Genomic DNA, 13201 nt, shown 5'->3' with positions numbered 1-13201 from the left:
TCTAACATCACACGACTTACGAACGTGACAGAAAGGGAGACACTCGTCATCATCAAGTGCCACAACCACCCAAACGTTAAAACTTCCCAAATCCACCCCCTTAAATTACGACAGCGGTCACTCTTAACGTTATCGACCACAACAGAAACTTTCTTCAGCCAAGGGCAATATCACAATATCCATCGTTATGATGATCAATTACATCACAATGCTTTTCTGAGCACTTTGTAAACATCATTAGTGCATCAGTTACTTCCCAGCTGCATGTTTGATCACAAAGCCTAATCATATTTAGTCCAGCGGTGTTTAAAATGTTTAATACAAATAAATGTATTAATAGTTTTTCACATGATTTTTAAAATGCGGCACTACTTTGTCTGTTCTAACTTACAAGAAATCGGAAAAAAATAAACGTATCGAGCATCATAAAAAACTTCAAGTATTGTGATATGACATTCTGCCGTATCGCCCACCTCCAGCTTCAGAGCAGAATTCTGGAGTCAGAACAGCGAAGAAAGTCTGTAAATTTAGCAATATCGACTTCCCTGACGAGTACGTCTACAAAGTGATCGTTATTTACAAAATATTCAATGAGTAAATAATAAAAAATATATAAAATGCTAATTCTAATAAAATAAAGGCCTCGTCGGATTAAACTGTACTCCAGTGGAGTGAAAGGGTAGAAAAAGAGTACAGCTTGAACTAATCAACGTTTTAGCCCAATATTGGTAAACATATTTAAAAAAAACACACTAAGTTGTCTTCAGCAATAATCTCTTATGCTGTTATAAGTTATTAGAATAGGACAATATTAAAAGTCAACAAAGAAATCTCAGTTACAAGTCATTACAAGAAGAAACGAAGCACCTGTGGGTTTTGTGTGGGATTTGGAAATTGAGTTTAGTGTTTATAAGGCCAAGTATGATCATTTAAAAATAAAAAAACATTGTATCAGGACTCTACTGACTCTACTGACTCTACTGACTCTACTGACGAGCTTCTACACAGAGAATTCGTTTCAGCCTGTGAAAAAGAGCTAACGCATCATGAGATTTAATTTCCTGATTTAAGTTTTAGTCCCAGGACGACACCGTCCTGTTCCAAAACTTAAAAATGAAATAAACTGCACTGTGAGTTTTAGTCTAATTCAATGTTGTTGCTTTTCTAGGTGTAAATACATTAACACATCCTCTTCAGAGAACACACCTCTACACATTTTAATGCACAATTTCTGTTCATTTGTAGAATTTAACATATTGGAGAAAAAAATCGTCTGTGCAAAAGTTATGGCACCCTGAATTTATTTTAAAAAGTGCAAAAAAAAAAAAATTATTATTTATATTAAAGTTCATCACCTGTAGAGATGTGAACTCACTGCTGACTGTTGACGGCCGCGGTACTAGGGGTGTAAAAATGCACTGTGACGCACTGAGGTACACGTGCCGATTCGACTGCATTGATTTTGGAACATCAGAAGCACTTATAATCAATTATTAAAATAATGTTATGTTTGATAAAGTATCTTCGAATTGAACAGAATTCTCTGTCCATTTTCAAACACAACAAAACTGTTTATGTTCTAATTCCATGTAAATCGTTCCTCCAGTGATGTTTGAGTATTCAGTTGTATTTGTAAATTGTACGAAAATGAATCCGATCGTGGTCAAATTAGGGACTATGATGTGCTGAACGTAGGACAATCATAAGCAAATCACTGCACGGTTTTAGATTCATATCCCTAGTTGGAACTGAATTCTTCAGGATGGCAGCTGCGCAGGTGCAGGTTTATATCTGAACAGGTACAGGGAATCATCTGGATTCAAAAGGATTCATCTGGATTCAAAAGGATTCATCTGGATTCAAAGAATCATATTTTAACAACCGTTAGGAACCAATCACAATCCAATTGAAAGAGGGGGTCAACTGAGTTTCTACAAAGACACTACAATCAGAGTGAATCCGTCAGAACTGTGCAGGGTGATTTTCATGGGCAGTGAAGCTCCAACAGCTCAGAGCGTTCAGCGCTGGTTCCACAGCACTGGATGATCTCCGAAATCCCACTGAAAGAGCCGTGAGAGCAGCGACGCCCGACACGCTCAGTCCAGTCTGGGATGAGTTTGACTGTGTTGATGTCGTCCGTCCAGCTGGAGGAGGTTCAGACTGAGACCTTGTAGAATTACATAATAAACTTTATGCTCATTTACACCGTTTACAGCTCACTGCACTGATCTGTAACGATTTACAGGTGAAATAAATTACTTTGAAATGGGATGAATCTTTTTGAATCACCCTGTATAGTGCAGTTACTGTTCTAAACATCTGCTGCTATAATGATCATCTATGTCTCATGAAATGATGATTATGGAGATAATTACTTGAAACACAATCAAGTGCTCTGACAGTTAAAAGTGCACCTTGGCCTTCTTTAAAACAAGCTGATTTTACAGAGAACAGAGTGGCATTACTGTGTTGTTGTGGCTCTAAAGGCTTATTTTTAGCTTAACAAAGGTGGTTAAATGCAAAAGAACTGCTGTGAAGTGGGATAAAAAAAATGACAATGTTTATTATAGTAGTAATATTAAAAAGGTCCAAAATTTCAGGTCGCCTTTCTATTATTCTTAAGAAAAAAACAGGTCTATGTAAAAGCTGCTACATAGTGTCACAGACTGTTAGCAGCTGGACCTGTAACTGGCGAGGTAGCCTTTTGGGACACACCAATGTAATTCACAAGCATCTACCATACAAATCTGCTATACAGTAGTGAAAAAAACAAAAAATAATCCAGCACAAAAGGCAATCTCATTTAAAAAGCTTTAGCCACAGCTGTAGCTCCTTTGCAATCAACGGAAACGGCTGTCTGTCCCAGGCCGCATCTCTAGAGGGTAAAAATTCTGAAACTGAAAGTTCTCCAGGTAGCACACGGCACTCTCCTCAGTACTCAGTAACAGGACCTTCATGTATGCACATACACTTGAGACAGCCCCTCAGGCATTCATGTAAAGAGACGAGAGTGGAGTTACTGCTGGACCAGCTTGTCATATTTGAGAGACTCACCAAATAACTCATAACTTACTTTAACATTTGCTTCGTCCTCTCTTAATGCAAGTGCATCCGTTTCTGGTAATTATACATCAAAATGTTAAAATAATCTCAAAATAATTACTTACTTCCCAAATCTTTTGTCAAAACATCCACCTTTTTTCTTGAAATACTGATCGTCAAAATAAGGGCTTAGTATATCAAAATTAAAAGTAATGACAAACGCTTACTGGAAAGTTTGATTTAATATGTCAAACTACTGACTTCATATCCCAAAAACAATCATGTTATTGAACTCGTTATTTTGACAATGTGCCGGAATTTAGTCTTAACTCAAAATCTTGAGAAGATTTTTTCTAAGATACAAAGTTAATATTTAGAGAATGTCATTTTGAGATGTTCAGTCATTATTTTGATGTACCAAGTCTGTATTTTGGAGAAATAAGTTACTATTTTGATGTACCAAGTCTGTATTTTGGAGAAATAAGTCATTATTTTGATATACCAAATCTGTATTTTGGAGAAATAAGTCATTATTTTGATGTACCAAGTCTGTATTTTGGAGAAATAAGTTACTATTTTGATGTACCAAGTCTGTATTTTGGAGAAATAAGTCATTATTTTGATATACCAAATCTGTATTTTGGAGAAATAAGTCATTATTTTGATATACCAAGTCTGTATTTTGGGGAAATAAGTCATTATTTTGATATACCAAGTCTGTATTTTGGAGAAATAAGTCATTATTTTGATATACCAAGTCTGTATTTTGGAGAAATAAGTCATTATTTTGATATACCAAGTCTGTATTTTGGAGAAATAAGTCATTATTTTGATATACCAAGTCTGTATTTTGGGAAATGCCACTATTGAGGTATGTAAATATTTAAAAAATAAAATAAAAAAAAAAAAAACACAGTTGAGTTTCTTCACCTGTACCGGTCAGGAATGGACTGCCATTCTGTTCTTGAATAAACAGCAATAAGTGCTGTACCCGGGACTGGATTCACAAAAGAAAGAAAATCTTGTTTAAAAAGCCTCTTTTTCTAAACTATACTAAGAAGAAAAAAAGTTGAGATAAAATATTCTTCAGAAAAACTTTCCAAGGAATTTTCTTGACTTTCATCTTAAGAACAATAGAAGTGGTGTTCTAGACAAAAAGAAAATGGGTTCTTCAACATCTTAACCTTAAAACAGTCTCACTTCTTTTAAACTGTAAGAGCAGACAGGTCTAATCTCTCAAACTGTAAATTCTAATGACTCTCACAACTCATCACTCTTAAAATAAACCAGGGAGGAGTTTTCCTGTCATCATGTCTAGTTTCTGTTTGCTACATTTTTTAATGTTTGGCTTGATTTTAATCCCCAGATGCTGAGGTGAATAACAGGTTAATGTAAATGAGGTATTATTTACTGTAATCTGTAGCCTACATATGAAAACGTTTCATTGGCTGTTTTAAGATCATAGTTTGGTTTTTCTTAGGAAAGCTTTTGAGAATCTGGCCCCTGATCTCTAGTCCAGTGCTCCTCAACCTGGTCCTGGAGGACTGCCAAACTGTCCACGTTTTTGCTCTATTTCAGGTCCAAGCACACCTGTACTCAGGTATTCAGTGTTCATGGGAGAAAGCAAAAGTACTGACTGCTATAATGGTGGTAAAAAATCTGTTCTCTTTTTTTGTGCTACTTTTCCTTGCCCTGTCCTGTCTGGCCTGCTGAGGTCCAAACTAGGGCCACAGTTATTTCTCCGTCCAGGTTAAGAGTTCACAGCAGTTAATGGTGTTAATGAGTGAGTTTACATGAAATCAATAATCTGATCATTATCAGATTTCTACAGTTATCTGATTATTCAAAGGGTCGTGTAAACAGCACACTCCGATTCTTAGATCGGAGTAAGGTCTAGAAATCCCATTAAGAAATCCGGAGGCTGGATTTTAGCTCAGTAATCCGATTTGTCAGTGCATGTGAACTCTTACTCTGATTTCTTTCGGATTTCTATGCGCATGTGTGAAAACAGAAATACATGCTTGATGAAAGCAAGTGGTTTAAATATTCTCCGCCTTCTAGATGATGTGTGTATTCATATTTTCAGGTAAAGTGGTGTGGTGTTCAAATAAGTAAATAAATAAACAAACAAAAAAAGGCGACATGAAGTTTGAGTTTTACATTACGGCTATATCACGTCGTCTTCTGCAAGTTTGCTGGCTGGTTGCAAAGCACAAATCTGATTACCGTCTGAATCACGTAGACCCGGAGTTTCCCTATTATCCGATTACTCAAGTGCATGTAAATATGTTGATCGGATCTGAATTTCTGCAGTTATTGGCTTATTAAATGCATGTAAATGCACTCACTGCAACCAAGTTATCAGTTAGTTATCGGATCATTTGTTATGAGGTCTCTGTCTAGAGATGTCACGTTGGTATTGGTGAGTTTTGCGCTGACTGCAGGTCAGAAATGCTGGATCTGTAACGAATCGGTCCTGAAAAAGCCCCCACTCACACTGTGTGAGGTGATGTTAGCTGTGGAGCCAATAGTGTTCGAGTAGTTTTGGTGTAGTGTAGTGGGTAACACCTCTGCCTTCTACGCTGTAGACTGGGGTTCAATCCCTAGCCTGAGTAAGCCCCTTACACTATACCAATAAGAGTCCTTGGGCAAGACTCCCAACACTACCTTCGCCTTCCTGTATACAGCAATCAATCAAATTGTAAGTCGCTCTGGATAAGAGCGTCAGCCAAATGCCGTAAATGTAGTTTCAACACGACAGCCTACTTTTAGACGATCGTGTAATTTTATATTAGTATTAGTATGAGAATGGAAAAGTGGTATGATGTCATCTCTATTCGTTTTCCAGTTACATTGTGACCTACAGTCATATACAAAGGTTCAAGTGCATTCTAATGGACAATTTCATACCAGAAAACCAATTAAAATGTAGTCTCTATAAAAAAGTTCTGGCTAATTATTCTTCATTCGGAAAATCACCAAAACATATTTGACCCGGGGGGTTTGAATTTTACTGCTTTTGATCCGTGCTTCACCACAAAAGAGATTATTTTAATGTCAGCAAATATAAGATAGCTACTCATTTCAATCACAGCAGCAGGAAAACATACGCAGAGTGGAGAGCTGCATGCAGCCAACTGGACGGGCAACCAGCACCCAGAGAAAACAGATTTTTCCAAATTCTCCACCATTTTAGCGCCACCAAAGCTACGCCTAAAAACCTCACAATACACAGGTAAAATAAAGAAATGTTTACGCTATAGACACGGGGAAGTTGTGGGTCTAATCACAGAAATAGTAGAAAAATCTTACGGAAAATTCCTGCAGAACATGCCATTTTTCTTCAAAACAACCTGCACGTCTTTCTTTTCTTCTTATTGAGTTAAAGTTCCACCGAATTCCACAAAGATTTCACCACTAGACTTGATTGTGAGGTGCCTGTTCTTACTCGAGTGTGGTGTCCCGCTTCTCAAAAGCTTATGAAAATACAAAATCAGTTTATGACACATTATGTCCCCATTTAGTCACTACTGATGGTGCCCTTTCGTGAAATGGCACGCAAAGTCGTACTTATCCGTGCACTTGTACCCACAGACGTTGCACTGAAACGGCTTCTCATAGCCGTGGCAGCCCATGTGGATGGTGTAGAGGATGTTGTCTGCGAAGTACATTTGGCAGTGTAAGCAGGTGTACAGCATCTCTGGGGGCTTCGTGGAGTTCTCAGCACACGCGGCCGTGGATGCGGGAGCAGGCAGGCTGGGCTGGGTGTAGCTCACGCTCTTCGTACCGTGGGAGTGGAGGTCCGGAGTGGAGGCTGAAGGAGGCTGAGCTGTGCTCACAGACGGAAGGCCTGAGACAGGGGGGATAAGTATTGGCTTCTCGTCTCTACAAGAGGAATCCGCATCCTGCTCCTCAGAGGACAGGTTGGCTAACGTGCATGAGTCTGTAGATACTCCAACGATGTGGAGCGCTGCCAGGTTTTCGTATGCGTCTGTATGCAGAGGGAAACCATTCATAGTGTTCTGCATCACCATGGATGGAGGGCTCAGGCTAACAAGGTGCTGATGGCCGTAAGCAATAGAGCTGGAATTTTTTAGCATCTTCTTTTTGGCCAGCGAGGAGTGGTGCACCAACTTGGTGGAGAAGACCTTGTGCCTCCGGCGCCGATGGTGCGACAGGTTGCTGCGGTCACTGCAGCGGAAGGAGCACAGATCACACTTGTAGGGCTTCTCGCCTGTGTGAGAGCGCATGTGTGACTCCAGGTGGCGCTCATAAGCAGAGGCGAACGGGCACAGACGGCAGCGGTGGGGTTTCTCACCTTTACACACACAAGGAGAGAAGAAACTGATCACTCGTGATTAACAGGTGATAATTTAGATTTACATCCTACGTTTTGTAGTCGACGTTGTGTCAACGATAGAAAAACGGCAGGAGACCAAAGAAACCCACAAATGTGAGAATTTTCTGTGTTAAAAATGACGATAACTACTGTTTTATATTAGTTTACTGCCATTCAATGCATTATGGTAATTTTCTTCATAACAAGCATAAAATTTGCCACCTTAAATGGTGCAGCAGTTAGATTCTGGTGCCTCAGCATCAGAACGGCTGCTCCATTTAAGGTGGAACAAGAAGCTGACAAATAGCTGACTTCAGCTTTATCTCTAAGAATTAGGTGGACAATAATAAATAACTGTTGCACCCCCCCCCCCCCCCCCCACCCCCCACACACACACACACACACTTCAAAGCATATATCCCTAACTGTAATTAAAGCCCAGCAGTGAAGAGCTGAACTTTCCCCTCCTCTGCTGTCACTGCAAATGGGCAGGGTCACCTACAGTAGCCGTTAACAAAGTCCCATTTCACAGTGGAAGATTTCAACCAATACAACTTAGTTGTACATAACTCAGTTCCAAGGGGCAAGGTGACACTCAAAAACAAGGGGTAGGGGTAAAAATAAGAAATGTTAGACTTCACTGTTGTATAACAACACCAGACACTCCAGATGTGCTCTGTTACTGTCAAAGCAACTTAACATGCGTGGCTTACTGGTTTGTGTGAGGTCTTATGACGTCAGTCCACTGCTCAGCTTACATATGGCAAAATTTGTATTTCTACTCCCCAGTGGCCTTGAATTCATAGGATCCATTGACAATCAAAGGAAAATAGTTGTGTGGCAAAAAGAATCAGCTTTCTAACATTTCTGTTTACCACAGGGTGTGATAGCAGTGACTTCTGGAAATGCCATTCATTTCTGTTGTGGATAAATCTGCTTAGACCCAGAGGTCCTAGACCCCGAGTAAGAGGTCTACTGTAAGAGGTCGACCGTAAGTCACGTTGGAAAAGAGTGCCTGCCAAACAGACTCTGGGTCTGAGCAGATTTCTCTCTGGGAAAAACGAATGCCGTTTTTGATATCTCTACACTAAAGAACGTCATATCTTTCAAACTTTTTATTATGGTGCACATTTGGCAACAGGCTATTCACCTGAAACTAATACAAGTTTGTGATTTATGAGCCATTCATATTAGCCATGTTTCCATGCAGCCTAATAGTCTGTTAATAATCTGACTAATAGGTCAATCGGAATAGAATACGTCCAAGTAAACTAGTCTGATTGAGGCCATTTGGAATATTTCTATCCAAGTGAACGAGGTGGGCAATCCTGTAAATAATCCGCTAAATAGAAGAATAATATCCGTGTAAACGTCTGTATCCGATCACACTTCCAATTGGAAAGTTTAAGTCCGTTCTGCATGAGCGTCGCGTCACAGTGAGAGTTTATACCGTTCAACACGGCGGAGCAGAAACTGGTCTGCAGAGGAGACGAAGTTCACGCTCTGATCTTTAAAAGACGGCGGTGGGACGGACGTCCAGCTTGTGTGTCTCAGAACACGACGTCTTCCTCTCGGCCTTCTTTAATAAGGACATGTGAAGGACGTTTTCCTGAGTCTGACGTCATTTTAAAGCAGTTAAAAACACAAGCACTGCTCACTGCTGCTCATCTCACTCTGACTGGACCTCACGTGATGTTCACGGTCACATTAACGTTTACTCTAAGTGGTTCTCCACGTAGGTGCGTAACTTTGGAACTGATTACTTGTAGTGAGCAGGTAAATGAAAATTTTCCATCAGAGTGTTGAGTAGAATAAGCATAAACACCTCAGTCTTGATTGCTCTGCAATCAATTCAACTGTTCTTTTTGTGGTTTGTGTTACCTGTGTGGATGCGTATGTGTTCGATGAGTCTCTGGATGCCTCTGCTGCCGTAATTACAGTAACGACACTTCAATTTCCCATCATCTGTCCTTTGGAAACTGTCCGCCAAAGCCGCGTTGTCCAGAGACACCTTGATGGAGGCTTGCTCCAGTCCAGTCTGCTCATCTTCACACATTGCTGTAAAGAAAATGACAACTCCGTGACACTTCAGACCATTTCCTTACTGAACTTCTCGCTCGGTATTGCATTAATTTACTGTACCATAGTTAACATCACTAAAATGTCCCTCTTTTCCACAAGATGTTCCGTTCTCTAATGTGTAGCCCAACATTATCTTTACTGGGCTGACATGAGCCACTTAGATTAGTTGGTTTCAGCTTGTAAAGTTAGTTATTCTCACTGAAATTGGGGGCAAATTAATAGAAACTCTCAAAAATGTATTGAAAAAAACCTTTTTTCAATAAATATGCGCTCCAAATTATTTTGAGCATAATTTTGCTCCATTTCATAGATAACATGTCATAAGCTCCATGGACAAAAAATGTAGTCACCTTGCGTGATTAAGGTGGAAGTACCTTACTACCTGAGGATGACTGGGCTATAAATATCTGTGAGGTGTTTACAGGATTCATAGATTGAGAAAAGGTGGTACAGTGCAGTGAATGTCTCGTTTGATGTGTGGAAAATGGGTCACAAAACAGATGATTGGCAGAAAGGAGTGACTGCATCTGGGTGTGCCAAAGGCCACAGTGTGAAGGAAGTAGCTGAATTTTCCAGTGTATCGAAGCGTACGGTCATACGGGTCCCGGCAGCGGCCGAAAGACGAAACTCACAGACAGGGACCGTCGGCATGTTTCACGGCTTGTAAATCGCTTTGCTCTTAGACAAGAAGTGCTTCTAGAAGTCAATTATGAACAAGCGATCAGGTACGTTTCAGTCACAAGTGACTACGTTTTTGTCCAGTGAGCTTCCAATATTCCAAACCATTTAAGGGGTGCTCAGTCCTGGTCCAGGGGATCTACCACCCTGCAGAGTCTAACTCCACCCCTAATCTAGCACCTGATACAGGAAACGAATGCCTTCAAAGGCATCCAAGTGCTAAAGTCAGATGTGTTTGATATAAACTCTCCAGGACTGGGAATCCCTGATATAAGCGTTTGGAATTCTATTCAGTTTTCAGGCTTCAATAAACTGTTCGTGCCATCTTGTTCTTTATGTTCTGATCAGGCTTGCTGGAAACAGAGCATCCTTTCCTCTTACCTGCTTGGAGATCCTGAGGCTCTTTCTCCTCGTCCACAGAGCGCGAGATCATGTTAATATGTTGCGTTTGCTGATTGAGGTATTCCTGGAAGTCCTTCACCAAATCCAACGGCTCCTGTTTCTTCTCACCCATGGTCCAACCGTGATGTGTCACAGCTTCTGAGCAGGTTATCCGACATCTCAACAACAGGGCAAAGGGGCAATGAAATTATTAATCACCAATATACTCCACAAACTGGAGTTCATGATGGGAATATGCACGGCTGCCTCCAACCTGGAGCCTTATATTTCCACTGACACTGCCTTCAAGTTCTTCTCGGAAGTTGCTACTTACGACTTCGGAGGTCGTACGTACGACCCGATTTGTGTTCAATTGGTTTTGGTTGGAAATAGATAGATACACTGGAAATATTGTTTTTGGTTTATTTTAGGTTTTTTTCTGTCATTTAAGAGAGTCTGAGTATTTTGTGTTGCTGCAGAAGAACAGAAGATGATTATGAGAAGAGTAATGTTTTTATGGAGTTAGATGCATCACATGACATGCTTCCATGTGTGGATGGTTTCAACCTGCAATGTTATGCTGGCTTTACCCCAAATGACATTTCAATCGATTTCACTGTCTCAGACGAATTTCCAACGTCTGAATAAAATCACGAGAGTCGCGTCGCGCTCGCGTCATCTCGATCGTTTACTGTAAGGCGGTCAGGACGTCCGTCTTAAGTCGCTCTTTTTCTCGTCTTGAGGTTTAATATTATCGTATATTTTAAGTCTTGGCTCACGCAAACAGCGACGTGCCAGGGGTGCCCAATGGATCAGCAAGGTAGGAGTGTCTAATAGAGTGGACAGTGAGTGGACACAGACACAGTGTTTCAAAACTCCAGCAGCACTGCTGTGTCTGATCCACTCACACCAGCGCAACACACTTACACACCACTGCTTAATGCTTAATTCAACTGGAATCTAAATAACTAACTGACCAAAACTAATAGCCCAAAATGACTTGGTAAAAACTCTGTGTTTTTCTTCTTTCTGTTACAGTGATTTCTTATTTTTATAGTTTGTTTTATATGGTTTAGTTCATAACACTCAATAAACAATGCTGAATCCCTGCATGCTGTGTTGGTCTGTAAATCTTGATGTTAAATAAAAAATTACTGCACATTTCGCAGGTTAATTCTAAAGATTCTGGGTGATGATCCGCCAGAATATACAGCTCTACAGTGAACTGGGCTGAGCTCCAGATCTTTACCTGCTCAGCCAACCTACCTTCCCACCTGTACCACTACAGAGTACAGTGATGCTGCAAGATCCAGTCTTTGAGGCCAGTATGTACTACAACGCACACAGAGCGGGAGATAACGGTCGTTGAGACGTTGTTATTACGATTAACACTTATTTTAAAGATCAGAAACAAAAATCAGAGGTGGACGAAGTCCACAAATCATGTACCTGAGTTAAAGTAGAGACACCCAAGGTAAAATATGACTCCAGCAAAAGTAGAAGTTCTTTGCGCTTCTTTCGTTTTGACATGTGACGTTTTTATACAGACAGAAACCAAAAGGAACGACAGATTTCTCAAAATGTAGGAGGGAAAAGTCGGATATTAGACTCTGAAATGTAGTGGAGTGAAAGGAAAAAGACGCCCAGAACGGAGAAACTTCAGTACAGATACACCAAAAATACTAAAGTACAGAAACTAATTACATTTACTGAGTTACTGTCCAGCACTGACAAAATTATTGACCCGAGGCTCAGAACCAACCTGCGTGTGTTTCACCGAGGCGCCCCGAAGCGGCCAGTTTTCAGCTCATCGGGACGAAAACACGGCGCTCACCGAAACAAAGCAGGGCTACTGGAGCGACAATGAACATATGAAAACATAGAAAATACAGTCTCTGGTCTGAAACGAGCTCACAGGGGTCTCTACTTTGCTCAAATTACCACCGAGCGCGGAACGTTTTACTGTTATCACCGTTTCCAGCAGCTGCAGTCCTGAAACCACCAGCACCCTAACGCTAACCCAGCTAACCTACTGCTCTAACCCCAGTCTGCCTCGGTCTGATCTTCACCTGCCTAAACTTGATCTCTAGTCCTGGCCTGGCGCTTACCTGCGTCTTCACATCACCTGGGAGACCCACCAGCAGGAAAACAACCCACGACGGGAGGGCGACGCTAAACAAACGACCCCGCAACACCGCCCAGCGCGTCCCGCGCAGCCGCTTCACCAGAAAGCCGGCGGGATATAACAGCTCCTCTCATTAAACGCCGATCTTCATCGCACGATGTCCGAATTTACACGAAACGCGTTTATTTACCCCACATTAGGCTAACGGCTAACGGCTAACGGCTAACCGAGCGCCGCCGCTGTTGCGAAGTGAAGATGCAAAGAGTCCCGGATCGCAGGTTCCGGTTGCAATAAAAAGCAAACTAAAAGTCCTCAACACGCCGCGCACACAATCTCTATAAAACAACTGCTGTAAAAGTATTCAATCAAAAACAGCGACGAGAAAGATAATAAGTGGAAGATAGATACGTTCGTATATTTTTCTTTTTGAGGAAAAAAAAACACAAAAGCAGTGTTTTTTTCTACATTGTATTTAATTGAAGCAACCATTCATAACAAGTAGGACACATATCGCAACTACACTGAGTAAATTGACAGCAGCAAAATGCTCTAAA

At 40.8% G+C, this 13201-nt stretch overlaps 1 protein-coding gene across 3 annotated transcripts; it reads right to left on the bottom strand.

Annotated features, from left to right (window-relative positions):
• Positions 1-2538: 2538 nt before the first annotated feature.
• On the bottom strand, positions 2539-13057 carry LOC108437889 (zinc finger protein Pegasus). 3 transcript variants are annotated; one of them, XM_037543954.1, is made up of 5 exons: positions 12631-13057; positions 12285-12374; positions 10523-10701; positions 9263-9439; positions 2539-7360 (listed from the first exon to the last, which is right to left on the bottom strand). In XM_037543954.1, exons 3-5 carry the CDS (start codon positions 10653-10655, stop codon positions 6570-6572), a joined length of 1101 nt encoding a protein of 366 aa, XP_037399851.1. In that variant the 5' UTR covers positions 10656-10701; positions 12285-12374; positions 12631-13057; the 3' UTR covers positions 2539-6569. The 3 variants fall into 3 exon arrangements, with proteins under 3 accessions (XP_037399851.1, XP_017570793.1, XP_017570795.1); XM_017715304.2 differs by lacking the exon at positions 12285-12374 and having other exon boundaries at positions 12631-13056; XM_017715306.2 differs by lacking the exons at positions 12285-12374; positions 12631-13057 and adding an exon at positions 11789-11871.
• Between the last annotated feature and the right edge of the window lie 144 nt (positions 13058-13201).

The sequence above is a fragment of the Pygocentrus nattereri genome, chromosome 13 (genome assembly GCF_015220715.1).
Source record: "Pygocentrus nattereri isolate fPygNat1 chromosome 13, fPygNat1.pri, whole genome shotgun sequence".
NCBI classification, from domain to species: Eukaryota; Metazoa; Chordata; class Actinopteri; order Characiformes; family Serrasalmidae; genus Pygocentrus; species Pygocentrus nattereri.
The sequence above is the reverse complement of the archived record's forward strand: the minus strand, read 5'-3'. Positions and strand labels throughout refer to the sequence as shown.